The sequence below is a fragment of the Westerdykella ornata genome (assembly GCF_010094085.1).
Source record: "Westerdykella ornata strain CBS 379.55 unplaced genomic scaffold EI97scaffold_3, whole genome shotgun sequence".
Taxonomy (NCBI): Eukaryota; Fungi; Ascomycota; class Dothideomycetes; order Pleosporales; family Sporormiaceae; genus Westerdykella; species Westerdykella ornata.
Genome location: NW_022986853.1, coordinates 1,046,005 through 1,071,897, shown reverse-complemented (window position 1 = coordinate 1,071,897; position 25,893 = coordinate 1,046,005). Strand labels below are relative to the sequence as shown.

General features: G+C 52.7%; 10 protein-coding genes across 10 annotated transcripts; 6 read left to right on the top strand and 4 right to left on the bottom strand.

The window, feature by feature from the left end:
- Nucleotides 1–164: 164 nt before the first annotated feature.
- Nucleotides 165–2,242, top strand: EI97DRAFT_392481 (MFS general substrate transporter). Its single transcript, XM_033796259.1, has 2 exons — nt 165–449; nt 505–2,242. The coding sequence occupies exons 1-2, from the start codon at nt 261–263 to the stop codon at nt 1,954–1,956; spliced, it is 1,641 nt and encodes a 546-aa protein (XP_033657077.1). The 5' UTR covers nt 165–260; the 3' UTR covers nt 1,957–2,242.
- A 606-nt stretch (nt 2,243–2,848) lies between these two features.
- On the top strand, nt 2,849–6,213 carry EI97DRAFT_370831 (uncharacterized protein; the record flags this gene model as incomplete). The annotated part of the gene is made up of 4 exons (XM_033795254.1): nt 2,849–3,273; nt 3,316–3,838; nt 4,715–5,771; nt 5,843–6,213. The coding sequence occupies 4 exons, from the start codon at nt 2,849–2,851 to the stop codon at nt 6,211–6,213; spliced, it is 2,376 nt and encodes a 791-aa protein (XP_033657076.1).
- Nucleotides 6,214–6,740: 527 nt separating this feature from the next.
- EI97DRAFT_179060 (uncharacterized protein) lies at nt 6,741–8,181 on the top strand. The gene is made up of 4 exons (XM_033793491.1): nt 6,741–6,812; nt 6,872–6,891; nt 6,960–7,648; nt 7,727–8,181. The coding sequence occupies exons 3-4, from the start codon at nt 7,102–7,104 to the stop codon at nt 8,158–8,160; spliced, it is 981 nt and encodes a 326-aa protein (XP_033657075.1). The 5' UTR covers nt 6,741–6,812; nt 6,872–6,891; nt 6,960–7,101; the 3' UTR covers nt 8,161–8,181.
- Nucleotides 8,182–8,890: 709 nt separating this feature from the next.
- Nucleotides 8,891–9,969, bottom strand: EI97DRAFT_439867 (Aldo/keto reductase; the record flags this gene model as incomplete). The annotated part of the gene is made up of 2 exons (XM_033799588.1): nt 8,891–9,849; nt 9,912–9,969. 2 exons carry the CDS (start codon nt 9,967–9,969, stop codon nt 8,891–8,893), a joined length of 1,017 nt encoding a protein of 338 aa, XP_033657074.1.
- A 366-nt stretch (nt 9,970–10,335) lies between these two features.
- On the bottom strand, nt 10,336–12,243 carry EI97DRAFT_448252 (flavin-containing amine oxidasedehydrogenase-like protein; the record flags this gene model as incomplete). The annotated part of the gene is made up of 5 exons (XM_033800150.1): nt 10,336–11,058; nt 11,111–11,192; nt 11,243–11,853; nt 11,900–12,126; nt 12,180–12,243. 5 exons carry the CDS (start codon nt 12,241–12,243, stop codon nt 10,336–10,338), a joined length of 1,707 nt encoding a protein of 568 aa, XP_033657073.1.
- Nucleotides 12,244–13,438: 1,195 nt separating this feature from the next.
- EI97DRAFT_356867 (uncharacterized protein) lies at nt 13,439–13,792 on the top strand (the record flags this gene model as incomplete). Its single annotated transcript, XM_033794908.1, has 2 exons — nt 13,439–13,501; nt 13,556–13,792. Coding segments are annotated over 2 exons (300 nt in total), but the record flags the coding sequence as incomplete, so codon positions are not given.
- Nucleotides 13,793–14,081: 289 nt separating this feature from the next.
- EI97DRAFT_178985 (uncharacterized protein) lies at nt 14,082–15,324 on the bottom strand. The gene is made up of 2 exons (XM_033793489.1): nt 14,657–15,324; nt 14,082–14,602 (listed from the first exon to the last, which is right to left on the bottom strand). The coding sequence occupies exons 1-2, from the start codon at nt 15,055–15,057 to the stop codon at nt 14,191–14,193; spliced, it is 813 nt and encodes a 270-aa protein (XP_033657071.1). The 5' UTR covers nt 15,058–15,324; the 3' UTR covers nt 14,082–14,190.
- A 627-nt stretch (nt 15,325–15,951) lies between these two features.
- EI97DRAFT_448251 (vacuolar protein sorting-associated protein-like protein vps5) lies at nt 15,952–17,977 on the top strand (the record flags this gene model as incomplete). Its single annotated transcript, XM_033800149.1, has 6 exons — nt 15,952–15,988; nt 16,051–16,107; nt 16,156–16,652; nt 16,700–17,074; nt 17,128–17,730; nt 17,783–17,977. 6 exons carry the CDS (start codon nt 15,952–15,954, stop codon nt 17,975–17,977), a joined length of 1,764 nt encoding a protein of 587 aa, XP_033657070.1.
- Nucleotides 17,978–19,225: 1,248 nt separating this feature from the next.
- EI97DRAFT_371243 (alkaline phosphatase-like protein) lies at nt 19,226–21,445 on the top strand (the record flags this gene model as incomplete). The annotated part of the gene is made up of 5 exons (XM_033795276.1): nt 19,226–19,322; nt 19,376–19,397; nt 19,457–19,659; nt 19,717–19,803; nt 19,854–21,445. The coding sequence occupies 5 exons, from the start codon at nt 19,226–19,228 to the stop codon at nt 21,443–21,445; spliced, it is 2,001 nt and encodes a 666-aa protein (XP_033657069.1).
- A 331-nt stretch (nt 21,446–21,776) lies between these two features.
- Nucleotides 21,777–23,923, bottom strand: EI97DRAFT_430582 (uncharacterized protein). Its single transcript, XM_033797730.1, has one exon. The coding sequence runs from the start codon at nt 23,843–23,845 to the stop codon at nt 22,205–22,207; it is 1,641 nt and encodes a 546-aa protein (XP_033657068.1). The 5' UTR covers nt 23,846–23,923; the 3' UTR covers nt 21,777–22,204.
- Nucleotides 23,924–25,893: the final 1,970 nt, after the last annotated feature.

Here is a 25,893-nt window from a genome sequence, read left to right as displayed (position 1 = left end):
GTATTACCTAATGGTTCAGGGGCCGTTGTTTTGGCCCTGTCAAGAGGATCTATCGCTCAAACCGGAAGGCGGGATCTATGATGCACTGCTTGAGGTTCTGCCGAGGTCAGGCCGGATAAGGACTCGATAAGCGGGGAAGCGGACTTCGTTTGAAAGTGACTTCGCAGAATTCGAAGAATGTTTAGGCAGGCTCGTGTTGATGAGTCCTTCCTGTTCCTCTAATCTGTTGTTCTGTTTCTCTTTTGGATGCCCAGTTCGTTATGAGCACGTCATTGAAGAACAGCATCAGCGAAACTTCGCCTTTACTGCAGAATGCCGGGCCTGAAAGTTATAATGGAGAGCAGAACGATGTCGAGAGGCAGAGAAGACAAAGCGATGCTTCCAAACATCAGGGGATGCCAGACATTAAGAGGCGGATGAAGTACATTTTTCCTGCTTTAGCTATCGGTGTATGTTTCGCAAAGCCTCCTAGGCATGCAATTCCTTCGCTCATTCACTCGACAGGTATTCCTCGCAGCCGCAGACCAAACTCTCGTAGTCTCGACGTACGGAACAATTGGGACTGATCTCCACGCTCTCAATAGCACGTCCTGGATAGCCACCGCGTATTTCCTCACCCTCGCCGCGTTCCAACCTGTCTACGGGAAGCTCTCCGATATCTTTGGTCGTAAGGAATGTCTCCTATTCGCATACGTTATATTCGGCGTTGGTTCCTTCTGCTGTGGACTGGCTCGGAATATGAGCGAGTTAATAGCGGCAAGGGCGTTTGCTGGCATTGGTGGTGGTGGCATGACAACCGTTGTCAGCATTCTGCTAAGCGATGTTGTATCTTTGAGAGAACGAGGCACATGGCAAGGCTACATCAACCTCGTATATGCCGGTGGAGCGGCGGCGGGTGCACCACTTGGAGGCCTGCTGGCCGACAGCGTGGGATGGCGTTGGTCCTTCATTGCTCAGGGGCCCCTATGCGCTGTTGCTTTCGTAGCAGTGTCAGCTGTGCTCCATCTCCCCAAACAAAACCACTCGCACTGGGTTGAGAAAGTCATGAAAATCGACTTTATCGGCGCATTGACCCTTGTCACGGCGGTATCCGGACTCCTCATCGGGTTGGATCGAGGATCCAATGTCTCATGGAGCGACGGCATCACCATTGCTGCCCTAGGTACAACGCCTCTCTTCGTCGTCTTCGTTCTTGTCGAGAAATACATTGCCAGTCACCCTTTTGCTCCATTTCGAATCATCCTCAATCGGTCACTTTTCGCCTGTTACCTCTGCAATTTCTTCAGTTTTGGAGGCTGGTTAGCGTCACTGTTTTTCATTCCGCTCTACTGGCAAGTTCGATGGGATCTCAGCGCTTCTCAAGCCGGACTACACCTCGTGCCCGCCATCTTGTCCGGAGTGTCGGGTTCCCTGCTCGGCGGAATCTACATGCAGCGCACAGGGCGCTACTACTGGATTACCGTCATCGCCTACACGAACCTCGTGATCGGCCTAGTCGTTATCCTCCTCTTCTCCGGCGCGCTCATGGAGAGCAAGCTCTTCATGATCCTAGGAACCTGCCTCTGCGCCTTCTCCAACGGCATCGGCGTCACCACCACGCTAATCGGCCTCATAGCCAACGCCTCGCACTCCGACCAAGCCGTCGCAACCGCGTGCTCGTACCTCTTCCGCTCGCTGGGATCTGTGTTTGGGATTTCCATGTGCGCCACGGCGTTTAATCAGATGCTGAGGAAGTCGTTGCAGGCTGCGCTGGGGGGTGGTGAGGATGCGGAGGAGATTGCGGACAGGGTGAGGGAGTCGTTGGAGTATTTCAGGGGGTTGGAACCGGAGGTGAGGGAGGTGGTTATGGAGTGTTATGGGAGGAGTACGAGGGCGGCTTTGGGGGTGGGGGTTGTGTTGGTTGCGGGGAGTGCGGTCTTTGCGTGGTTTATTCGGGAGAAGAGGTTGATCAGGTGATAACTGGGTATGAAGATGCAGCACCATGACCAATAAGTCGCCAGGAGGCGACGCTACTGCCTACTGTTGAGATCAAGAGTATGTGACTTGTGAGCCGTCGGCGGCCCCAACCCGCCTCCTGCCCGGCAGACACCTAGTAAGTAGGAGTTTTAAGCTGGGCCATTACTAGTAACTGTTGTTAGGCCGAGTCAAGAAAGCAGCAACGAGCTGGAGCAGCTGAGGCTTAATGCGGAGCTGTTCATCTAACACATAATACTATGCATGAACACGGCGAGGCGACACCCGCTGCATACTGTAGATGCCACCCCACTTCCTTCCATCCATTTGTCTGCCTTGCAGCCTTGCCTACCGGCGCTTTCCACGTTCAATTAAACGGCTTGAGAGTAACAGACGACGCGCCTTTATCTGGATGTAATGAGTTTTCAAACCGCATTTGTATGACAGGTAAATATTGCCACGGGAGGATTGAATTGCGCTGTTGAGGTGATGTAACTTGGGACGGCGGAAGCGAAAGGGTTCTTCAGCCGGATGTAAAATCAGGTAGTACCTATGTACCTTCCAGCCTTGCTCATCTTCCCCGCCTTGAGTCCACCTTCCAGCCTTGTCGCGCATGAGTCGTTCTATTGTCACTTCGTTTTCCTGGCATTTCAACGCCGTGTTCATTCCTCACATCGATACCAGCCCGGACAGTGGCAATCAGGCTTACTTCAAAGCGCCCGCCTGGACACCGGGATGCATTGTCTCAGGACTTGAATGTATTCCTGTTACTTGTGCTGCAATACAACGTGGAGCAAGGCTGAGTTTGAACACCTTAACAACATCCCTTCAACTGCCCGAGTCCCGCTACTTCTGCGGATTTGGCGGTCTTGGATAAGCTGAGCATGATTTCGGCATGGCTGAGCCGGTCTCTATCATCGCGTCCGCGATTACTGTCGGGGTAACAGCTGCTCAGCTTTCATTTACACTTTTCAACGTTGCTCAGACCTTCAAGAACGCTCGAGCAGAAATCAGCGAGATAGCTCATGAGCTATCTGGGCTCTCTCAAACTCTGGAGACGCTGGGAGATCTACTACAGGCGTATCAACCTGTGTGCAAACCTGCACTCTTTAGGCAGGTGCTCTCTATTCTCACTCGTTTCAAGGAAGTCGAAGAGAAGTTGAAGAAGAAACTATACAATCCCAGGCCCTTGAGGCGGTTGCGGTGGTTCTTTAATGCACCGGTGGCAAAAACGCTACTCAAGAAGGTGGAGAGCATCAAGACATCGTTGACCCTGGTCATTGGCCTCGTGCAGCTCGCATCAGAAGAAATCAAACGACAGTAAGTCAGCTGCTTCCTTTTAGCGTGCCACTTTGACCAGAGTTTCAGGGCGTCCGCTAATGATACGAACACACATGAACAAGCATCTTACGCCGCAAATTGCAACCGGTATCGTAAAGTGGTCGAAAGCGTTGTCCAAGCCAACAGGCTTGCGGTAGAGAAGGCGAAAGAGGACGACGATGCACATCCTACCGAGAAGCGACGGCACTACAACAGTAGTCTCCAGCGTTGGCAAGCAGACTCCAATGATACGGCTACTTGGTTATACCACCTGGTGTTCATGACTGGGGTTGCTGTGGCTGATGCAGTTCCTCCAGCGCCTCCACATACGGAGGCGGAGACAAAATCTTCGACGGGTTCGCATCAAGCCACTGTCGAGGATTATGATACAGAAGCATCAAAGAATGCAGCAAGAGCTGCCGCGGTGAAAAAACATAGAGTGGTCCAATTTGCGCCTAGTCCCAAGGCCATTGTATGGAATCAACTTACTGAACCTTCAACTGTAGTCGACAGATTGCTTCATACCTGGACCTTCCTGTCGGATGCCCACGTCCAAACGAGCGGAGTTTCTACTCTGTCCCCTCTGGAGGAAGCTTGGACGCAAAATCTGGTCCATAGGATTAAGGAAAACAATGACGAAAGGGAGAGCAAGAAGGCCAAAATGGCACGGAATCAGGTGCAATCTACCAGTTCCGAAGATGATGGCGAGCAGGACGATGATCAGGAAGATTCTGATTCTGAAAATGGCGATATAACGCATGATTTCGCCGACTATTATCCTGCCCGACCATGGGGATAAACATCCAACTCGGCTTTTCGAGCTAGACATGCATCATCTGGACACCAGCGGGACGTATACTCGAAATCACCGCATTGGACGCGCTCCGATGCCTTCTCTGTCTATTCAGTTGATTCAGATGGGAACACGGAGCTAGGCTCAACTGAACCGAGAGTAAACAGAGCACCTACTACTAGCAGGACCCGTTTGCCGTCGCGGCCTCCCGCAATTGATCCAAAAGTAAACGGAGTGCGAGCTACTGGGAGGAATCATCCACTATCAAATGGGTCTGCATTCCCCGCTGCATCCGGGTACGAAAACCCCTTCCATCCACTATACCCAGGGTATCGCCCGCAGAGGAATGATACAAATAACGAGCCCTCTGCGCCACATCCAGTCTTCATGCCTGTCCCAGACAGTGTTTGGCCCGATATACCAATTCAACCCTCGAATTTCGACCCTCCCATTGACCCCCCTGAACGGTTCTATACGCCACCGCCAACTCGTTCGCCCGGAAACGCACCCGAACGGTCAAGTTCACCTGAGCCAGCGGAAGATCCGCCTGTGGCATATACCAATCTTAGTATTAATGAAACAGCTGGCACGCCCTTCCCAAGCGCCTCGGAGGCTAAGCTCTTGCGCCTTGTGAGTTTGCTTGAAAAGCGACTGGAGAGTGAGGAAGAAGGTCCAGATGAACGCATATTGCAGCTTGAAGACATTGTTCACAAGATAGAAGAGAAGGTGTTGAAAGGGGAAGGAGTTGAAGGGGCAAACAAAATCATGCCGCATGCTTCCGAACAGTTCTCAAACGACCCTACTGATGAGCGTATTGCAAAGATGGAGCACTTGTTGCATGAGCAGCTTGAACAGATCCGGCATCACTCTGCAATTGAGGAACAATGGAGGAACGAAAAGTTCGCCCTTGAAGCTAAAGTTACTGAGGCGGCCAAAGAGGTCAAAGAATTGAGGGAAAAGAGCATTGCCAAAGCTAAAGCAGCCAAAAAAGCGGCACAAAAATCATTAAAATTTGTTGAAAAGACCGTTGCGGAGACGAAATTGGATCTAGAGAGGAAGAAGATTGAGAGGGATTACAATAGTCGCCTGGATGCCTATGAAAGGCGACTGACCGCCTTCTTAGGTGCAGAACAGAAGACTGTGTCGCCACCGACGGTCAACGCAGCTCCTGTGCCGTCCCGTCGTACATGCGTTTTTAAGGGAGATTGTCGAATTGAGGTATCCGAGTTCTTTGATGGTCAATCCGCAACCTACACGCCTCACTTTGATTTTGATAACATCATGCATTCGCAGTCTCTCTACTCCAATGACGATTCGTCAAACTTGCAAGCTAAGAGGTCTGGAAGCAATTCCCAAACTTCTGGTCTCAATGAGCAGACGCCATCGAGGAGGCTACTTGGCGCTCCAGATACTCAAAGGAACGATAACAATAACATCCCCAGTGTGGTTACCCTACCTTCCATTGATTATCCCTCTGCAAGGACAAGAGAGTTACAAGCTAGGCTGAGGACTGGCGGCTTCATCTCGCGGTCGTCAGTTTCGATTCCTAGTAGCATGGACATTGCTCCCTACGTAGACGACGCTTCGAGCGTTGGCGGAGTGCAGTGCACCATATGCTGGGAGCCGCCCACCGGCCCGCTGGGTAGTGACCTGATTCGGACACTGAGGTCAATTGGATGGAAACCATTCTATGCTCGGACATCTGGTACGTGTTCCGCTACGCTTTGGATCAGCGCAGTCCTTTATGGAAGCTCAAGCTGACACCACTTTCTGCAGAAGCGGGACACACGTACTTTGTCAGCAGCGAGCCTGTACACGTTCACTTCTTCACCCCCGACTACAAACCGCAGTTCACTGCCGCTGAGGCGAGACAAAGCGACCATCTGCTGATATCGGGGGACCTCGTGGAGGAGTATGCGCTTCTGGAGCTAGGTTTTCAGTTCGAAAAGTCAAATACTGGAGCCTACGTCCTAGACGGGCGTCTGACAGCGGCAGGTCTCCCCACCAATCCAGCATGTGCCAGGCTGACCCACTGTAGCGCGATGTTGATGCCCTCATTGATCGTTCGTTCCTCATTCGCGAAACCAGCTACCGGAGATTGTACCGCCAGTTGCAACAATTGCCAACACCAGAACCACTCGCATTAGAGCGGCCGTATCCATCGTCTGTGTTGTCTTATACAAGGTCACCAATGTCCGAAGAGGACGACCGCGACGATCGGGCTTCTGCCAACCATGACAGCGGAATGTTCTCTCTAACAGAAGACAGTGAAAAGCATGGGGATTGTCATGAATTCCATGACGGGGCAGATGTGAAATCTGTGGAATCTGAGAATGCACCTTACATGACTGGTGAGACTACCAGAGGAACGGCCGCTGGAACACGTGTAAGTGATGGGCCCCGGTTACGAATGTCAAAGTTGAAATTACATCGCGATTAACGGCACTTTACGTGCTGCTCGAGTTCGGTATTGAGTATCGAGGATGCTCCACATCTGGCTGCTACTAATTGCGTACTGCCGTGAATCTCGTCCAGACTGGGATTCATTGGCATATCGCATCACGGTGCAATGGACATTGGTTGCAAAAGCGCCCTTAGGCTTTCGCTGAAGATGCAGAAAAGCCAATTTAACCATGAGAGACTTGAGCTGCCCGTGATACACAGCACCTACCGATGGTCAGCCTTCCCTTTTTTTGCTTCACATCCAGAGAACCGCACCACCTGATCGCCGGGCACCTGCACAGCTGTATGTAAGAGCAATCTTCACCAGTTCAAAGCTGAGATCTTATTTACTAAGACATGCAGGTATCCGACCTTTACGACCAGTATGTACGTTTGTTGCCCCTTGCGATTGTACGCTTCCCCTCGGCTATCTCTCCTTAACATTCACCAGGTCGATTCACCCATCACCGCTCCCAGCCCGCACCTTTTCCCATATCCACAAGCGACTCTTATACCCAACCCTCTCTTCAACAACAATCACAAACCCACAACAAACTTTCCTTTCGAACACCGCGACAACACAACCAACAACCATGGCTTTGTCTTACAAGTCATATGATTACTCGCCGCCGCGATCAGCAAACTCCAGTCCACAGAATGGATACCTCACGCCGCTCACGCAGGACTCCAGCCCGCCGGCCAGATACAGCAACATCAAGCCCGTAATCATGGCCTCACTACCGGATATCCCGGACAACTTGACGCAGGATCTGGTCGATGCCGACCCGGCACTGAAACGCTTCCAGCAGGACCTCCTCGTGTTGACCTCCTTCAAAGACAATGAGACGTTGCACTGGCGGCCCTCGTGGTTCCCACAGGGCGAGTTCGCGACCAAGTGGTGGGGACTGCAGAATCCGCCAGACGTGGTTACCGAATGGTTGCCCGCGCCGCTATATGGACCGCAGGTGTACACGAGGAGGATGCGCAGACCGGGGGATCCCGAGCCGTTGTATATCAAGACCTGGGAGCAGTGGAGGGAGTACTGCGGCGTCGCTGGTGTTCCGGAAGATTTTTTGAATCAAAGGATGGTGGAGTTGTTGAGGTTGGGCTTGCCGCGTGATGCTCGAGGTGTACACTGCGGTAGGTTTCATGATCTCCGATTTCAAACGTCTTGCTTTACTTGATGGATGGAAAGGGAATACTGATAGCTTCTTCTAGCTTCGGGGAATGACTCCTGGTACCCGGAACCGAACCCGCAAGGCAGTACCTCCTACCTCTTGGACCCATCTACCTACGGGCTTCTGCCCAAGAAGTTTTGGTGCATTGACAAAGGCCATGTTATCGCGGTACACCCCTCGGGAGCCCTCCATGTCGACCATATCGATGCCTTCTGCCATGACCGGAGACAGTGGACACGTCTTAACGGTCGAGGAGAGTATGTGGCGGATCAGCGGTATGGCAGTCATTTGCCTATGGGGCCGAAGCTTGAGGGCATGGCGAGGAAGTGGGCGTGGTTGCCTTGGACGAGAGAGCAGGAGGTGAGTTGCGAGCCGTTCAAGTTGAGGATCAAATTGAAGGGGGCGGCAAGTGGCTCGGACGGTGTGGGGAATAGGATCTATGGGTCTGACGGTGAGGGGGATGGCAGGGGCTGAGATGATGGGTTGGGGTGGGTGGTGTTTAAGGGGGGGTTCAGAAGGATAGGGGAATAGGCGCGATTTGGGAGTATGGGCAGCCGGATGCGGGAGGGGAGATGGATTATAGGCTTGAGGTGTAGGGATTGCGATTGGAGGCTTTACTGCTTGGTGGATTGCAAGTTTAGTGTCGGGAAGTCGGTGAAGCTTGCAGCAAGGGGTTCGCGAGAGAGGCTCAGGGAATATGGATGTATTTTCTGCTTGAATTTGAATGAGAAAAACTGTTTCTCTGGCCGCTGTCTCTAAATGGCCGTTTGGTTATCGGTGAGAAAGGGTTTACATGGATGATGCGCACTATGCTAGGTGATTGATACATGCATATTCGAACTCGAAAGAAGCATAGAGACTGGGGCTTGTTGCGGAAGTCGAAAGTAGTTAGATACGCCACTATCCGCTATTGTATAGTATGTAGAAAACTATGCTATACGGCACTCTTCGAATGATGTATAGCAAGAGGTTGCTCTAATATATGCTTAGTGAGGTAGTTTAGTAAAAGATGTATTTCCCGACTCCGTTTAAGGGTGAAGGCAGGTGCCTTGTTACTGCCGCGAGCCAGCACAACGGATTTGGACCGCTTCATAAGAGCGAGATGTTGCCGGAGACGGACTCGCACCCCAAACAGACATCCAGCTACACCCTTTGACGGACCAAAGAACACGGGCTTTCATCCGCCCGTCCAGCAACTCCTCACTCAATGGAAATACTTCCACGCCACGCCCCTACAAATCTCCCATCCTTCATCCAAAACACTTAACACCTCTTTCCCCAACTCTCCCTTCTCGAAGTCCTCCAGATTCCTCTCCAACTGCGCCTTCGAGCTCGCCCCAATAATCACCTTATCCCCATACTCCCTTTTCAACGCGGAATGATGCATCATCCACCTCAGCGCGACCTCGCTCTCCCTCAACCCCTTGGGCAGCACCACCTCCCTCAACCGCTCCAGCGCCGAGAAAAACGCGTCGTTCCAGTACCGCATCCGGTACATCTTGCCCTGGATCCGATTCTGGTCGAACCGGCTGCCCGGCTCAATCTCCTCATCCTTGATGTCCCGACGATACCGATCCGTCAAGTAGCCGCCCGCCAGCGGATTGAACGCATAGAAGGCGATGCCGTACTTCCTCAAGCAGGGTAGGAGTTCGTGCTCGACGGTGCGGTTGAGCACGTTGTAGACGCCCTGGTACACGGTGGGCTTGACCCAGCCTTCCCTGGCGTCGCACATCTCGCAGATGGCGGCGACCTCCCAGGCCATGAAGTTGGAGACGCCCCAGGTCTTGAATTTGCCCTCGCGGTAGAACTTTTGCACGATCGCTACGGTTTCTTCGAGGGGAACGGAGCGGTCCGGTCCGTGCAGGTACCAGAGGTCTACGCAGGGGGTTTTCAGGGCGGCGAGCGAGGCGTCGATGGCGGCGCGCATGTCGGCTTCGGTCAAGTGGGTGACGGTGAAGCCCAGGTAGCCGTGGATGTTTGGGTAGAATTTCGTCGCGAGGGTCGGGGGCTGGGATTGCCAGTCGATCAGTTGGCCGAGATATTCTTCACTGCTGCCGTTGCCGTACGCGCGGGCCGTGTCGATTTCGTGGTGGCCGTGGGATTGGAAGGTGGAGAGGATGGCGGCGCAGTCGTCTAGGTTGGAGGTGCGGACTTGCTCGACGCCTGTGGGGAGGTGTGAGAATGGACGGATGTGGAAGGGAGGGCTTGAGAAGGAGGTGCCTTACCTTCTTTGCCAAAGGTCATGGCGCCGAAGATGATGTCGAGCTTGGTTGAGGGAGCCATGGTTGTGATGTTGTTGTGGTGTTGTCGCAATCTGGGATGGTAGTGTATTGAGGGAGGTTGGGACAAGCCTTCGACTTCACTACTAAAAAGCTTGTGGAAAGCTTACGGTTAGGACGCTTTTATATTGCAGTCCTTATCTAAAACAGATATAGGTTAACGTCACGGTCCTGGGGCTCACTGTTGGGGTTGCAATCCTACGCAGCCTGTGTCGGACTTAGTGCGGAAATAACCATCGCGAGATACAATCCCACACATTATCGCCAGAACTTCAAGTCGGACATAGGTTTAAGTCCTGGACTTGCCTTTATTGGGGTGATGTATCACTCCTAGGCGGACGAGCATACGGACCGTTGATGGCCCTGACATTCAACTCTGAACACCATTCTCCTCCCTCCACGTCTGTCGATCCTGCTTCGCAACACCGGAGCCTTTGTAGACACTTCCATACACTCCACTGGCCCAATCCCGCCCTTCACCCGACTTTGGAGCCCTCCTACGATACCACTTCCCGTACGTGAGAAGATAATATAGCCTGAAGCTCAACAAGGCGAACTTGTCCCTCTCCAGATCCTCGGGATACGTGGCTCCCAGATCAACAGCAGCTGCAATACCACTGATGACGGCAACCTCGTGTGCGTTGACGAGAGTCCAAGCCGCCGCGAACCGCGTCCGCTTTCTGCCCTGGAGCAACCACATCCAAGGAACGACGAACAGATAATGAGTCCATGAATGGCAGAGCTGATGCCACCAGTCTTTCCGAATGATCTTGCTTTCGTCAATTTCGTCGATGCTCCAAAGATGTCCATCACGGTGCTTATTCAGATAAATTGTTTGGAAAACGTGCTTGTCGAATGGGACTTCCGGCGGGAATTGGCTTTGGTAGTTTGTGCAGTCGAAGCACATTTCCAGCTTTGAGCGGTCTTGGGGATACATTTTGATCAGGTACATGGGTCGGAAGGACTTCTGTCCCATCTGGTCGCGTGTTGTCTGGTCTACGCCGGAGAGCGTGGTTACGGTTTGATCCGGGTTGTAGAAGACTTCGTAATGTTTCTTCATGTACTCGCTGTCCCAGTGCGTCACAGTGATGTCCTATGAAGAGATCAATATAGCATATTTACTGTATTCGTGTACATCAGCTTACATTTGCGAACTTGGCGGAACCGAGGACTTTTCTTTCTCGGTAGGACGAGGTGGGTTCCAGGATTCGTTTGGCAGTGTCGGCACTGTCTTCGGTTAGTTTGTTATACCAACATTGCTACCGGACATGACCTACAGGACGCAGAGGACGAGCTCATCGTAATGTTCCTCAAACTCCTCCGCGTTAGCATCCGCATGACTTGCCCTATCATGCGGCACCCATTCACTTTCCGGGTTATGATGGTCGGGTTGAGGAGTGCGCTTGATCATTCTCACAGTCACTCCTGATTTGTCCCGCTTGACCACACTCGTAAGCTCGGCGCAGAGCTTTACATTAACCCTTTTTGCAACAAGGCTCCTTCTCCAGTCTTCGTAGAAGGTGCTGAATTTCGGGAAGACGATCATTGGCGGTAGATTGCTCGCGACGCTAAGTCCATCTGGAGGATACCACATGCCAAATGTCGGACTTGTGCACAGTCTCTCAAGGATAATGGCAGGTACCTCGGACGTGTAGTTGCCAGTGCCAAGGAACAACGCAACCATAGGAAGAACAATAGTGTTGCTGAATTCCTCGGAGAAGAAGAACATTTTCATGAGATACTTGATGGGGATGAGGGCGAAGACAAGCTCGAACCAACGCACTATGGTTAACATCCGTTTGAAGCGTCTTATCTCGTTTTGATGTCTGGCAAGGAGCTGGGTAGGGAAGACATTGGTCCAGAAGATGTCGTCTTTCCCAAAGGAAACCTAGATATCGTCAGCGTATGCCTCTGAACAAGTCATTATTTCTCACCTGAAGATTCACTGGATCTGCATGGTGGCCCTGGCGAGCAAACATGGTCATGGTATGGTGAAAGATATAGCTGCCACCCTGCACGCCTTGATTGAGCCACCCAGCTCCATGGCGAGATTTATCCAGAGGTATCGAGAACGCCTGACCTCCGCAATAATTCTGGGAATCAATGAGCGTAACATCGAATTTGTCGGGATGCTCAGCCAGGTGGTGAGCACATGACATGCCTGAAAAGAATAAGCGATTCTATGGCGAGTATAGTCACATATCGCAGACTAACCCGCCGCACCCGCACCGACAACTAACACTCTCTTCCGTCCAGACTTGTTCGTGGAGCTGGCCATGCTTGAGGTATGGAGAAGTGGTTGCTGTTCCCGCGAGTATTGCATGAGCAGGAGGCATGCGGATGTGCAGGAAACGAAAATGTGCCGTCATGGCCGCATATGTATATGTCCATAGGAAAATAGTCATGGCGTCATGATGGAACAAAGATGCCCAAACCAGTGAGTTACTAAGTACTTAGCGGAATCGGGCCGCCGAATCTCAGATCGCCCGGCCAGAAGACGCTAGCCTAGCCTTACCCGTCCCACCCGCTAAGAGTGCGATATTTCAGGTCCTTTTTGGTCTCTTTGAGGTGTTGCAGCTGGGTAAATGAAGTGACTCCGCAGTCATTCGTGTATAGGATGGAAATAGAGTGGAAAGGAGAGTGTCTGGTTAGAATCCTCACACCCGACTAAACAACCCCCTCCACTTCCTCTGTACTGCTGTTTTCCATACCTAATTTAAACAGCTGGCAGGCGCAGCAATATAGGAGGTCCTGCAATTAGCTTTGTAGCGCGCCTCTACGTATAGTAGTATATTTAAAAGAAAATTCTAGCTGTTGCATTATTAAGTCGTAGCTAGTTAACTTGTGCTAGGTAGGTAATTCTACCTACAGAGGAATTGCAGCTAGATGTCTAGTTAGATGTTAAAAGCCGCAGTATATCGTCTATCTCGACTTTTAGAGGTAGACTAGCAAATAGCAGATGCACTAGAAGATGTAGCATCTTATCGCTAAACTACTTCACTTCCATCGGTAGAATTGCAGTTGGTGAACGACATCTCGCGGCAACAGTGAACCCTCGGTTGCAGATAATTGCATGCCTGCCAACGTACGCAAGTGATTTACTTAAAGAGAATATGATAAAGGTCTGCCCATCGACAGTCGGAGCAAGGGTATTTATGACTAAGCATCAGATACTTCTTGACCTGTCTCTTCAGGGCTTGCCTGCCAGCCGAACCTCGGCAGTGCGACATCAGCACCCTCCATCAGCAGCTGGGAGCATCCAGGGTAAATATCAACGACATGTTCGCATACATTTTATTATACCAACACCACAGCCGCCCTCCTTGACCTGCCGTACTAAAGGCTAGGGAGTCAAATTGCCACAACACCCTTATCTCCTTAACACGCGCTCGGATACATCAACGCATCAGCTGTACGCAAACATGAGCTCCAGCCCGAAACTTTCCCCGAAGCTGAAATTCACCGACAACCTCGATGCCTCTCCCTTTGAGCGCGTAAAGCGTTGGTTCGACCTCGCCGGTTCGGGCGACTACCATGTATGCTACCCATGCACGATTTTTTCCACAAAAGAAGACCCTAACCCCTCCCAGGGCCACGACTCCCTCCTCGCCAGAATCATGACCCTCGAATCCGTCGTCGTCGAACCCACGCCCTCAAACCCCCACCACGCCGTCGTAACCTTCTCCATGACGGTCCCCAAGGAACTCTGCAACATCATCGGGAGCCTGCACGGCGGGGCCGTCGCACTGATCTTCGACGTCTGCACTTCCACCGCCATCAGTGCGCTTTCGCGTGAGGGGTTCTGGGATACGGGGCATGTGAGTCGGACGTTGAATTGTACGTATTTGAGGCCGGCGCCGCAGGGGAGTAAGATCTTTGTTGAGGGTGAGGTGGTGCATTTGGGGAAGAGGATGGGGTTGACGAAGGGGGTCATACGGACGGAGGATGGGAAGCTTTGTTATACGTGTGAGCATGGGAAAGCGGCAGTAGGGCAGTCGAGTTTGTAAGGGGTTTGTTTCTGGCATGGTAGACCATTGTTTATTGCAGCTTATTACATGACGAGTATATCCCCCCTGATATGGAAAATTCGGAATCGATCTATAGTTGCTTGCTGGTAAGCAGCTCTGTTTGAAGATTCGAGAGTATGGAGTAGTGCTGGAAGTAAATGAGTGGACGGCTCTGCCGTACATCGGCGCCCGTTTCTACTAGCAAAGAAAGAGTTCTACTATCGTAGGTTGGGATTGTAACCTTCGGGTTGGGCGCTCGGTTGCGGCGGCGTTGCTGTTGCATAACCCTCAGTTGGCTCGGGAGCACCTGCTGGATTCTGCTCAGGGGGAACTTCCGGAGCCTCAGGGGGGACTTCTGGAGCCTCAGGAGGGACTTCCCCGTCCACAGGGGGTGTGGGGACTGTACCCGTCCCTGCTGGGGGAGGAGGAACTTCTGGAGCCTCAGGAGGAGCCTCCGGATTCTCAGGAGGGACTTCGACAATGGGAGTTGGGGCTGTACCCGTCCCTGCTGGGGGAGGAGGAACTTCTGGAATCGGTGTTGGCGGTGTACCTGTTCCTGCTGGAGGAGCAGGAAGCTCTGACTCGGGGGGAATAGGCGTCTGGGATTCATCCGCATAGCACGGAAATTGTCTGCAGTTTTGTGAGCGAGGTGTACGAGGAGGCGAAAGGGCCGATATATCTTACTGGGGTGCCACAGGGCCGTTCGCGTCGTGGTAGCCCAAGATAAATTTGTAGCACAAGGGTCGTTTTCCTCCCACTGGCGGAGGGGATTGGCCCGGTCCATAGTTATCGCTGTAGTTTGTTCGCTTCCTCCTCGTGACGTAGCCGTTTGTGGTAGCGTTGCCTGGCCGCAGAGAATCCGGAGTGTCTGCGCAGGTTAGAGAGATGCCTGCATTTCTGAAGGTAATGCAGTTGTCCACTGTGACTTGAAGAGGTTCCTCAGGGAGTGGTTGGGTGGATGGGGTGCCAGTGGAATAAGGAGGGCCGACAACGCCAGTTCCCGTAGGAACCGCAATGAGTGTATAAGTGGCGCCAACACCCGTGCCGGCGAGGAGAAGTCCAAAGGAGGCAATCTTGGAATACATGTTGAGGATATGAAATAAAGACCAACAAGTGTGAATTTCAGGTTGGCTTGGGAGGCTTGGAATTCGCTATCGAAGGGGGAGCTGCATCTTTTTGTACCCTAGGGTATGGGCGTTCCGCGGCGAGTATGTTGACGACAGGTTGCTTGTGTCGGGGCGATGATCCTTTTCAAAGGCGACAGGTCTTCATGTCTCTTCATGATTCCAGGTGGTAACTCCATATTGGTGATGTTGGTTGCCCAAGTCACCACTGATACGCCCGAAAGTCCCGCCTCATCCTTCATATATCGAATTGGCAGCCTACATCGAATTCGCGGTGGATCTTCGACCTGGAACCATGCCTTCTCCGTACTGAAACGCTGACACTAACCTGAGTGCAGAGATTCTGGAAGGGGCACAGTGACTGATGGAGTTCCGCATGGGTTGAAAGGAAGCGGCTGTGAATGAGCATAGTGCACCGCCGTTCGGAGTTCGTGAGCATGTCAAGGACGCCCAAACAAGGCGATAGCCGAGTGCTCAGAATAGAAGTTTCAGGAGATGAAGAAGATCAATAGAAAGATTCGCATTCCAGGAGAAAGAAAAGACACTTGGATATTGTTATTGCGGCGTGGTGGGTACATAGGAATACACAATCTATCCACCTACGCCACAATGTGGCATGCTCGTCAACGTGGCTCAAAGAAGAAGCCCAGAACTCATACCGCCTCCAACTACTCCGTAATACGCCTAGTTATGCTTCTTAAGTCTGAGTAAGACGCTGTGCTGAAAGGACCGATGAGGTCTCCCGAGAGCATTGTGGAGAGGGGACCTTTTGCCAAGACCGCTTCCCTGACGGCGCATCACCTCGTCACCACAACCTAGCCGATCACCCAAAACGGCTTACCTATACACAGCAACATGGATCTCGGCGATGAAGGAACTTCGCCCTGGGGCGGTAAGACATCCTGAACATCCCGAGTATCTCATCCAGCAAATCTTGGAGCTAATTCTCTGCAGATATGCCCTCACGGTCGAGCCCGTCCAACATACCCAAGGTCGAGCACGAGGAGTCTGGTATGCATGGCGCTTTGTCGTGACTGCTAAGCAGAACTAATTGACCAGAATCCCGTAACGTCTCGACGCCCACCGCAGATTCCGGAGCAAAGGCATCCGCCGCACCGCGCTCGCCAGCAGGACGAGGACCTAGAAGGCGACAACATGGGGTACAGGCACCTCGCCTGGAGGCTGTGGAAGACCCCCTCGGGCCACTGGGAGCTTCAACGCCCCCCTCTGCGCCTGAGGCACCCCCAGCGCCCCCACAGAAGGAGCCTACGCCGTCGAGAATCCAGCAGTCTACCCCTGCAGCCTCCACTGCCTCTCTTCGCGGCATGATGGATTCGGTGAACCTCGATGACGATGAGGAAGAGGCAGAAATAAGGTCTGGACCCAGAATACCTCCCCCAGTACAGCCTCCGAGCGGCACCATGCCTCAGCGACAGACGCAACCCAGCGTGAGCGTAGAACAAGCTGCGAAACCCTCTTTCCATATCACCGTCGGCGATCCCCACAAGGTCGGAGACCTCACAAGCTCGCATACGGAGTACTCGGTGCACACGAAGGTATGATTCTCATGATTGATGGCTGTTTCGGTACTGAGTGCCTGCAGACGACATCCAAGGGCTATCGCAATCCGGAGTTCACGGTCTCCCGCCGCTATCGTGATTTCCTTTGGCTATATAATCAGCTACATAACAATAACCCTGGTGTTATTATACCGCCCCCACCTGAGAAGCAAGCCGTCGGCCGGTTCGATGCCGACTTTGTTGAATCAAGGCGCGCTGCCCTGGAGCGCATGTTGAGCAAAATTACAGCACACCCTATTTTACAGCACGATAGTGACCTGAAACTCTTCCTTGAGAGCGAGGCATTCGGCATTGATGTGAAGAACAAGGAGCGCAAGGACCCAGGCCTAGGCGAAAGCAAAGGCATGTTTGGAGGTATGCTCTCTGGCGGTGGCGGAAAGTTCATTGAGCATGACGATGTAAGGAATCCTAATATGAAGTGTTGGAGTGTTTCAGCTAACACAATCATCAGTGGTTCCACGATCGAAGAATTTATCTGGACGCTCTTGAAGCGCAACTCAAGGCTCTCTTGAAAGCTCTAGACACAGTAGTAACTCAGCGGAAAGGTCTAGCCGAAGCTGCCGGCGATTTTTCCGCTTCATTACATTCGCTTGCTGCAGTCGAATTAGCACCTTCGCTCTCGGACCCATTAGAAAGCTTATCAGACATACAAATCCGGATTCGCGAGCTATATGAACGCCAGGCCGCGCAGGATATCCTCACGTTTGGTATTGTCGTGGATGAATACATTCGCCTGATCGGGTCGGTCAAGACTGCGTTCCAGCAACGGCAGAAAGCGTACCACGCGTGGCATGCGGCAGAATCGGAAATGCAGAAACGCAAAGCGACACAGGACAAGCTGCTGCGGCAGGGGCGGTCGCAACAGGATCGACTCAATCAGGTCAGCGCTGAATTGGCGGATGCTGAGCGGAAGGTTCATCAAGCGCGACTGCTGTTCGAGGACATGGGACGTCTGATGAGGAGTGAGCTGGAACGTTTTGAAAGGGAGAAGGTAGAAGACTTCAAGTCCGGCGTTGAAACGTATTTGGAGAGCGCTGTGGAGGCGCAGAAGGAGGTACGATGGCTGTATCCCCTTCCTCTCCGTTCACCTCTAACAATGTGTCCAGCTCATTGAAATATGGGAGACATTTCTAATGCAGCTCGACACGGATGAAGGCGAGACCTTCGTACCACCTGCTGGCGTCGTAGCCTCACCAAAGGGAAAGGAGGCAGCTCGCCCCGGGGAAAGCCAAGTGCACGCAGAGTCGGAGAACGCGAACAATGGAGCGGGGATACATGCATCAAGAGAATCCGAGGAGTAGTTGACCCGCTACCCTCACTCAAGCAGCGGCTGTATATCTTGAAGCGCTCTAGCTAATGATGTAATTCTTCAACAGCGAACTCCTGGAGCTGCCTGGCGATCCTCTGTTCAATGAGCTCGTTCCTCCACTGTATGGGTCTGTGGAGAACCGGCTGATGATCCTCCGGCTTTAAATTCGAGAGCATGTAAGAGGTGAGAACGCTGGAGTAGGAAAGGATTACCAGAAGAAGAGGGATCACTGTGTATTCAATGTTGGGTTCCAGGGCTGCATGAATGTTGTACCCTGCAGTGGCTCATCATTACCGGAGAGGCTATTTTATTCAGGAACCGAATTGTCGTATGCTACACAGTACCTAAGGCGTCTTTGATAAGGTTTAAGACGCATGTTGGCGTGAAGAAACATCTTGCCAAGGGGCTCAAGGTAGGAGTGTTGATGGACGTTGACAGAACGAGCGATACTGGATATAGCTAGCGCAACTACGCGAGGCCATGACAACATTTCCGCGCACATGCGTACATTACATACCGTCTGTGCCCTTTTCAATTCTACCGACCTATTTCCGAGTTGTCATGATGTGTGAATGTTCACACCAACAAGTACAGACGCGTGTCCGCCTCTCTCTCCCTCCCCCTCTCCGCGGATTCCAACAATCATCATGGTTGCTTCATTTCCTCCTTGTTGGTGCCGGAAACAGTGCGAATCCGCCCGCCAGGAACGGCTGCGTGGTCGACATGCTGAGGGCAAGGCTAGGGGATGATATTAAAGCCTTAAACTCCCGGGGTCGAAATGTTTGCCGGGGACTCCACTGTCCGCTTCACCTATCACAAAGCCTCTTTCGTTCACGTTTTGCCCAGGGCACGTTGATCGCAACTCGCCATCGCTCCCACATGGATCCAACTGCCCCTGCAAAAGACGTGCAGGAGCTGCAATCACGGTTGAAGAATCCTGCACCTTAACATGCCCCGGCGCCTTCGACCGAGTAGTGGGATGGTTTGGAACCGAAGCATTGGGGCGCTGTGGGATTCCAGCAGTGACATCGCTGGATATGCCCACGAGGGTATTCGCAACATGGGGTGGCCCACGTAGGCGGCGCAGAGATGCCTGTTTCGCCGGGTGTATGCAGGTGGAGCTACCGACGACTGGGAACTGTGATGTCGGTGTCCGTGGTGTTATAAAATGGACCTGCAGATCCATGAACGTCGTGCTGTCGCGAGCTCCTGCAACCTCCAGAGCTTCCGGTACCCCAATATGAAGTCGTTTCAGTCGATCGGACTCGCCGGCGCTCTGCTGGTAACGGCGGCCTCTGCGCAGACCTTCCGGAGGTTGGGTGCTTGTCCTACCCTTGGTACGATTCCATTAAGCATGGGCACTGGATCATAACACTGACTTCTTATGTAGGATGCGTTTTCCCGCCCGACCAGTACGTTTGATACATGTAATAAGTTGCTACTCCATGTGCCTCGGCTTACAATAAATCAGGGCCGACTTTCTCGCCGGCCAATACTTCGACATCCGTCTTGAGGTCCACGCACCCAGGAACGGTTCGGAAGCCATTGGATTGCCACCTGACGAGAAGTTCACCTTTACTATCGCCAAAGGCAAAGGGAAGCCCCAGGATGTCACCAAGTTCTTTGGCATTGAGGACCCTAAGCTGGAGAAATGGGACTTTTCCTGGTATGAGGGTATGTGATAGAGAGCGCCGGAAGTCCGAAAAAGTACAACAGCTAAGCTTCCCACAGACCTGTTTGCGAGGGACGCGAAGAAAAAGACCGTAGTCGATGTGACATCCAAGGCTTATCGCAGAGTCGCTTTGTACGAGCCTGGAGGTAAAGAAGTCCAGCATAGAGCCTTATGAAGAGTGACTGACGCCCCACAGAGTACACTGCTACCCTCAGCTACAACAATGGCAGCACCACCAAGGCCACATGGCTAGTGCGCGACCTGAAGGAGGTGCGCAAGACGAAGAATATTATCCTGTTCATCGGTGACGGCATGACCACCAACATGATATCGGCTGCCCGCCTCATTGCCCACAAGAGCATCAACGGCAAGTACCAGTCCTTGATGGCCATGGACAAGTTCCCCGTTCTTGGCCATCAGATGACACACTCCATTGATACGTTCATCACCGACTCTGCCAACTCGGCTTCTGCACTCTACACTGGCCACAAGAGCACAGTCAACTGTATGGGTGTCTACGCCGATTCCAGCAAGAACCCCTTCGATGATCCCAAGGTCGAGACCATCGCTGAGATCTTCTATCGTCTCACTGGCGGCCAAGTCGGCATCGTCTCTACTGCTTTCATCGCCGATGCCACTCCCGGAGCTCTCACTGCCCACACGCGCGACCGCGGCCAGTACGGCCATGTCGTTGACACGTTCCTCAACGGCGTTACGAACTACACCTGGACAAAATGGGACGGGCCCGCGGTCCTCTTCGGTGGTGGCGCCGAGCAGTTCTACTCTCCCAAGCTAGGGGGCAAGACGTACCAGGACAAGGACTACTACGAGGAATTCGCCAAAAAGGGCTACCAGGTCCTCTGGAACAAAACCGCGCTAGCATCTGCGCCCAATGACAAGAAAACCCTCGGCATCTTCACCGTCTCCAACATGGCCAAATGGATCGACAGGAACGTGTACAAGACGAACCTCAACCAGTCTCTCTCCCCCGCCGGCGACAAGACGCCCGCTCTGGACCAGCCCGGCCTCAAGGAAATGACCCTCAAAGCCATCGATATCCTGCAGGCGCGCTCCTCTGGCAAGGGCTTCTTCCTCATGTCCGAAGCCGCCAGCATCGACAAGATGATGCACGCGCTCGACTACGACCGCGCGCTCGGCGAGCTGCTCGAGCTCGACGACACCATCAAGGCCACCATCGCCAAGCTCAAGAAGATGGACGCCCTCAAGGACACCCTCATCCTCGTCACCGCCGACCACGGCCACGGCTTCGACGTCATGGGCTCCGTCGACACGCACTACCTCGCCGCGCAGAACACGGACCGCAAGAAGCGCGACGCCATCGGCACCTACGAGCAGTCCGGCCAGAGCCAGTACGTCGTGGGCAACCTCACCTACACCGACTCCAACTTCCCCTCCAACTGGGACCCGCGTTACACGCTCTTCCAAGGCCTCATGGCCGACCCGGACCGCCGCGAGGACTGGCGCATCCACAAGGACGGTCCTCGCACGCCCGTCGTCGAGACCGAAAAGGGCAGCAAGGACTACGTCGTCAATCCCAAGGATGGCCAGGACGGAATCGTCATCAATGGCACGCTGCCTGTGGATAACGAGTCCGGGGTCCACAGTCTGACGGATGTGCCCGTCTTCGCTATGGGCCCTTGCCAGGAGAGGTTCGGGGGCGTGTATAATAGTATTGATATTTTCTTTGGGATGGCCGAGTGTTTGGGTTTGTCGAGGGGGAAGAAGGAGCGGGAGGATGCGCATGGGCATCGGGGGGATCATTATTGAGATGTAGAGATGTGTGTCGAGGGAGGGGATTTCTGGATATGTTGTATTAAGGAAAGTGGCGACGATTTGTAACGCTTCGTTTTGTGTACTAAAGAATATTTATTATATACGTAATCGACGTACGCTTTTTCTTTATTTCGTCTGGCAACTTTGGGCCTGCGCAAATGAGTAATCAGGTCAGAATGTCGACAAGCCAGGAAGCAGCGTCAAGAACTCCACATCTTCCAGGGCCGCGTCCCCGATCGGGGTTTCGGTGCGAATATTTGCAGGAGAAGCCAAGCCAAAGCTTTAGATCTATGTTCATTTCTTCAGAGCCCGTTACCACGCGGCCTGCTGCTGCTTCGAAGCGAATTATTACAGAAATCTACGTCTTCTAATGTATCCTCTATATAGTACACTATTTTAAGCTACTCTACACAGTTACTCTTAGGAGAAATATGCCGCCTAGAGAGCTGTATGCAGGCCTGGGCTAGCAAGCCTCCTCCTCATCACACCATGACATTCTTCAACCAGCCCAACCTCTCATGGACCCTTCGCTTCCTTCGTAACTCGTGATATTCGAGTGCGGGTCTCCCTCGGAAGGGATAATCTTTTTGCACGGCCCAGATGGCTGCACTGAACGTGGCGGTATGGGCGGGCGGAGCTCTGCCATGGCCGGTGCTATATGCAGCCATGACCTTCGTAGGCACAGTCCTTGGATATGGCCCATGCTCGTCTGTCTTGTCTGTCCTAACAATTTCCAATCCCAAGGTGTTTTGCTCACGGCGGGGGGTTCATCAGCCTTCCAAGCTCGAGCAACAGACGGTACATATAAACAGCAGCATCCTCTTTCCTCAGGACCTTCCTTAGCCAGTCTCGCCCGGCATTCGCAATGTCCTTGGAGATCCTGCTACCACGTTCCGTGAGCGCAAGGTAGCGCATCAATTCCGGCAGTTCGCCCATGTCCATACTCACGGGGATATAATGGACCCAGGGAACCAGGCGGTCATCGTGCCACTCCTTGAAGATGGTTTGCTTCAGGACGACGCTCTTGCTTTCCAGCAGCGTGTAGTATCGGCCCGAAAACGAGTTGCCGTCGAGATCGAACAGGAACCGGTAATGGAAGCTGGTGCTCCGCTCTTCCTTCTCCGAGGGGTGGAAATAGTCGTTGATCTGGATACATTGCGACTCCTCGCACTGGACGACGTTTGTGAATTTCACGTCGTACAGCTGGGGAGAGACGTCTTGGGAAGTGAATGGCTCCCACACTCCGCGGCTCGTCTCGGTAAGGAACGTCGCCGACTCGTTGGACAGCTGATTCACCCGCGCCACGAACCTTTGGCGATGCGACGAGCGCCAGGTGTCGCTCGAAGCGCTGGCGTAGCTGCCCGTTGTCGAGCCGGCCCAGTAGAGCTGTGGTCGTTTTAGTTCCCAGTCTGGATCCTCGGCTTCGTTGTAAGGTTTCATGTCCTTCACGCCTATGTAATATGGAGGCGGGTACAAGATATCTCGGAATGTCGAAGGCCGCGCATTTGAGAGTACTGGCACCACAGAGTCTGTAAACAGGAACGTGGTCGGCGCTTGGAAAAAGCCATGCATGTTCGCATATTCGGGATGTTTGCAGAGGTCCTTGGCATCCTCGACATCCGTGACGAATTTCAACGACCCGATCCCAGTCTTCTGATTCAACCCGGCATTCTTCGATGGTTCTGCTTTTCGGTCCTGGCAGATTTGGGTCACTCTGTCCCAAATCGACTTGCGCGACGCATCGATCCATGCGGGGATTTGATCGTCGTTGGAAGTCCCCACCGGGGATATCACCCTCGGCTCATCGAGAGAATTCAGGAGAAGCTCGGTGTCGGGAAGCGGGTCCTGCACCAATGCCAACACCTTCTCCACCTCACGGCCCATCCAGTCGCATTGCATAAGATTCGGCCGACCGTCGCGTGTGGTCCATGAGCATGCCTTTGCATTGGCGGCTGAAGCGGCACTCCTGACTGCATTTCGGAGTTGCTCTGGACGGGCGGATTGAAGGTACTGCACTGATTCCTCGATGGTGTCGAAATCATCGATGATGGTGGAATTCTGTTTCTTCGCGAATTCGAACCAGTGGTCAAACCCCGGAGGTGGTGGGCGGTGATATCTCTCTTGGTATTTAGCTGTGGCCTCCTCAAGAGTCGAGGACTGGCTTTCTAGCATTCTTTCAAATTTTTTCTTGTAGTGATCAACCAGGACATCCACTGGATGACTGGTGAGGTGGGGGGAAGTCTGCGGCAGCTTCATAGAATGCCATTGTTGCTGGACCGGCCCGCGGTACGACCAGAAAAGAAACACGGAAAGGATCAGGACAGAAAACAGCAACGGATTAAGCCTAAAGGCTCGAGCGGCAACGGTGCGTGCGAGCACCAGAGGCGCTGCCATGGCACATAGATGAGAGTAGGGAGAGGAAACGAGAAGCTCAAGCTGGCAACGATGAGGAAACAAGCGTGTTCATCTTCGCCTCGGTGATTTCACGGACCGCACCTACAACGGGGACATGCTGAAATAGTAATAATACTCATGACTAGGGTGGCGCCCTGGGGCATGGATGTGCACCGATGGCGGCGTAGTCGACCATGCTGCATATAGCAAATACGCGAGGCGCTCGCTCCCCATGTATGCCCCTGCTTGCAACGTGCTAGATCTTACTACAAGAACGATTTGTAAAACATCTTAAGCGCTTACTTTTTACAAAAAGTAGCAACAATTCCAACCGGTAAGCTAGAGGGTAATCCAAATCCTCTCGATGAAGTTCTTCACTTCGAACAAGACTACCCTTACCGGTGGAATGCTGCGCCGTCAATCTCCCTTCGTACTTCTGTCCTATCAGCGATCTAGGTTGTATACCCTGGGTACGTCGGGCTTCTAGGGTGCGTTTCTGAAATCATTGAGGAGGCGGCACGGGAATTGAATCGCCAAATCATAACTTTTGGGCCCATGTCCCTACTGCGGGTATCGATGCACCAAACGTGGCTAAAGGGGCGCGGTGTGTACTCCGTACCGGTACATGCATAGTACCGGTAGTATGTAGGCGCCGTCACCGATGTCTACGTATTATTAGCCGCCAAAGCATCTCCCAGCGAATACCATGCACTGCCTCTATCTATGCAGGCTCCGCCGCATTTGGGATATCGCGCAATGGCTCTAGAAAACGGAGTTGTTTCTATAAGGTGACTGAACACAAGACATGTCTCACAGTATGGGCTTTGCTGTTTGGTGTGTTGTTATAGATGCCAGGGACTCCGTTATATCTCACCTCAGACATTCCGTATCGGATACCATGAAGTCAAGGAAGGTGAGATGTTCTAGACTGAGGAACCTAAAGAAGTATCAAATGTCTGAAGCTACACTTACCGACTGATGGATCCCTGGACCATCTCTGGACACTGGGGAGAAAGGCGGAGTAGTCCTCATGAACTGATCTCAAATATTAATCAAAATTGACATTCAGACACTCCTGAGGGTTTAAATGTCAGCCTATACTTGTCATTTTGACGCGGACACCTAGATACCCGGCGATGGTATGTACGCCGAACCTCACGCACTATCTTTGCATGATACCCTGTTAAAATGGGATGTGCCAACCAAAAGTGCAAGGCAAGACTGCGGAGGGCGTTCTTAGATATGGCATTGCATGTGACAAGAACCCTTTCCAAGCTATTTCTGGGGCTGGCTCCAACGCTACTTCCGAACCGTCTTTATAACCCCTCACACCTTCTTAGCTTTCGGCGTCGCCTTGCAACAGCACTCATTCTTTTGGCCCCCTTTTCCCCAATTCATTAACCCTTTATTAGCTGCCAGACGTATAGGTATGCCGGTCACTAAGGTCGTACGCGCGCCGCTCTGTAGCTATGTACTCAGGGCCCGCGATCAGCCAACGCAAACAGCTGAATCAGAAACCGCCGTACGTTCTGCTGTAATACTTCAGCGGTAAACCGCAAACTGGCCCTCTCCCCGTCACTATGTGAAGATGCGTTTCGGGTGGAATAGCGGGAACTTGAAACCAGTGATGTGAGAGGCAGAGCCAGGCCGGGCGGGAAACGACATGGAAGAAAGAATGACCGACAGTATGAGCCACAAGCACGGGAAATCAAGGAGGGAGATTGTCCAGTATTCCAAGGAACCAGAAATACTACTCACAACATTGCATGGTGAGCGCGCGGGTAAGTCCCAGAGGATCAACCAAGACGACATCCCGCCTACCTGCAGAATCTCACAGTCATCCCTCCCACGCGATGTGCCACCGCCCTCTCTACGAGGATGAAAAAAAAGAAAAAACAAAAAAGAAAAAACCAAACACAAGTGGAAGTGCAAGTAAGCTAGCGTACAGGGTTTCTGATCACCCAGGGTTCCTGATCACTTGCCAAAACTCAACACGTCGCTCATTGCTCGTGATTTCTCAGCACCCAGCGACCCAAAATGGATACCCG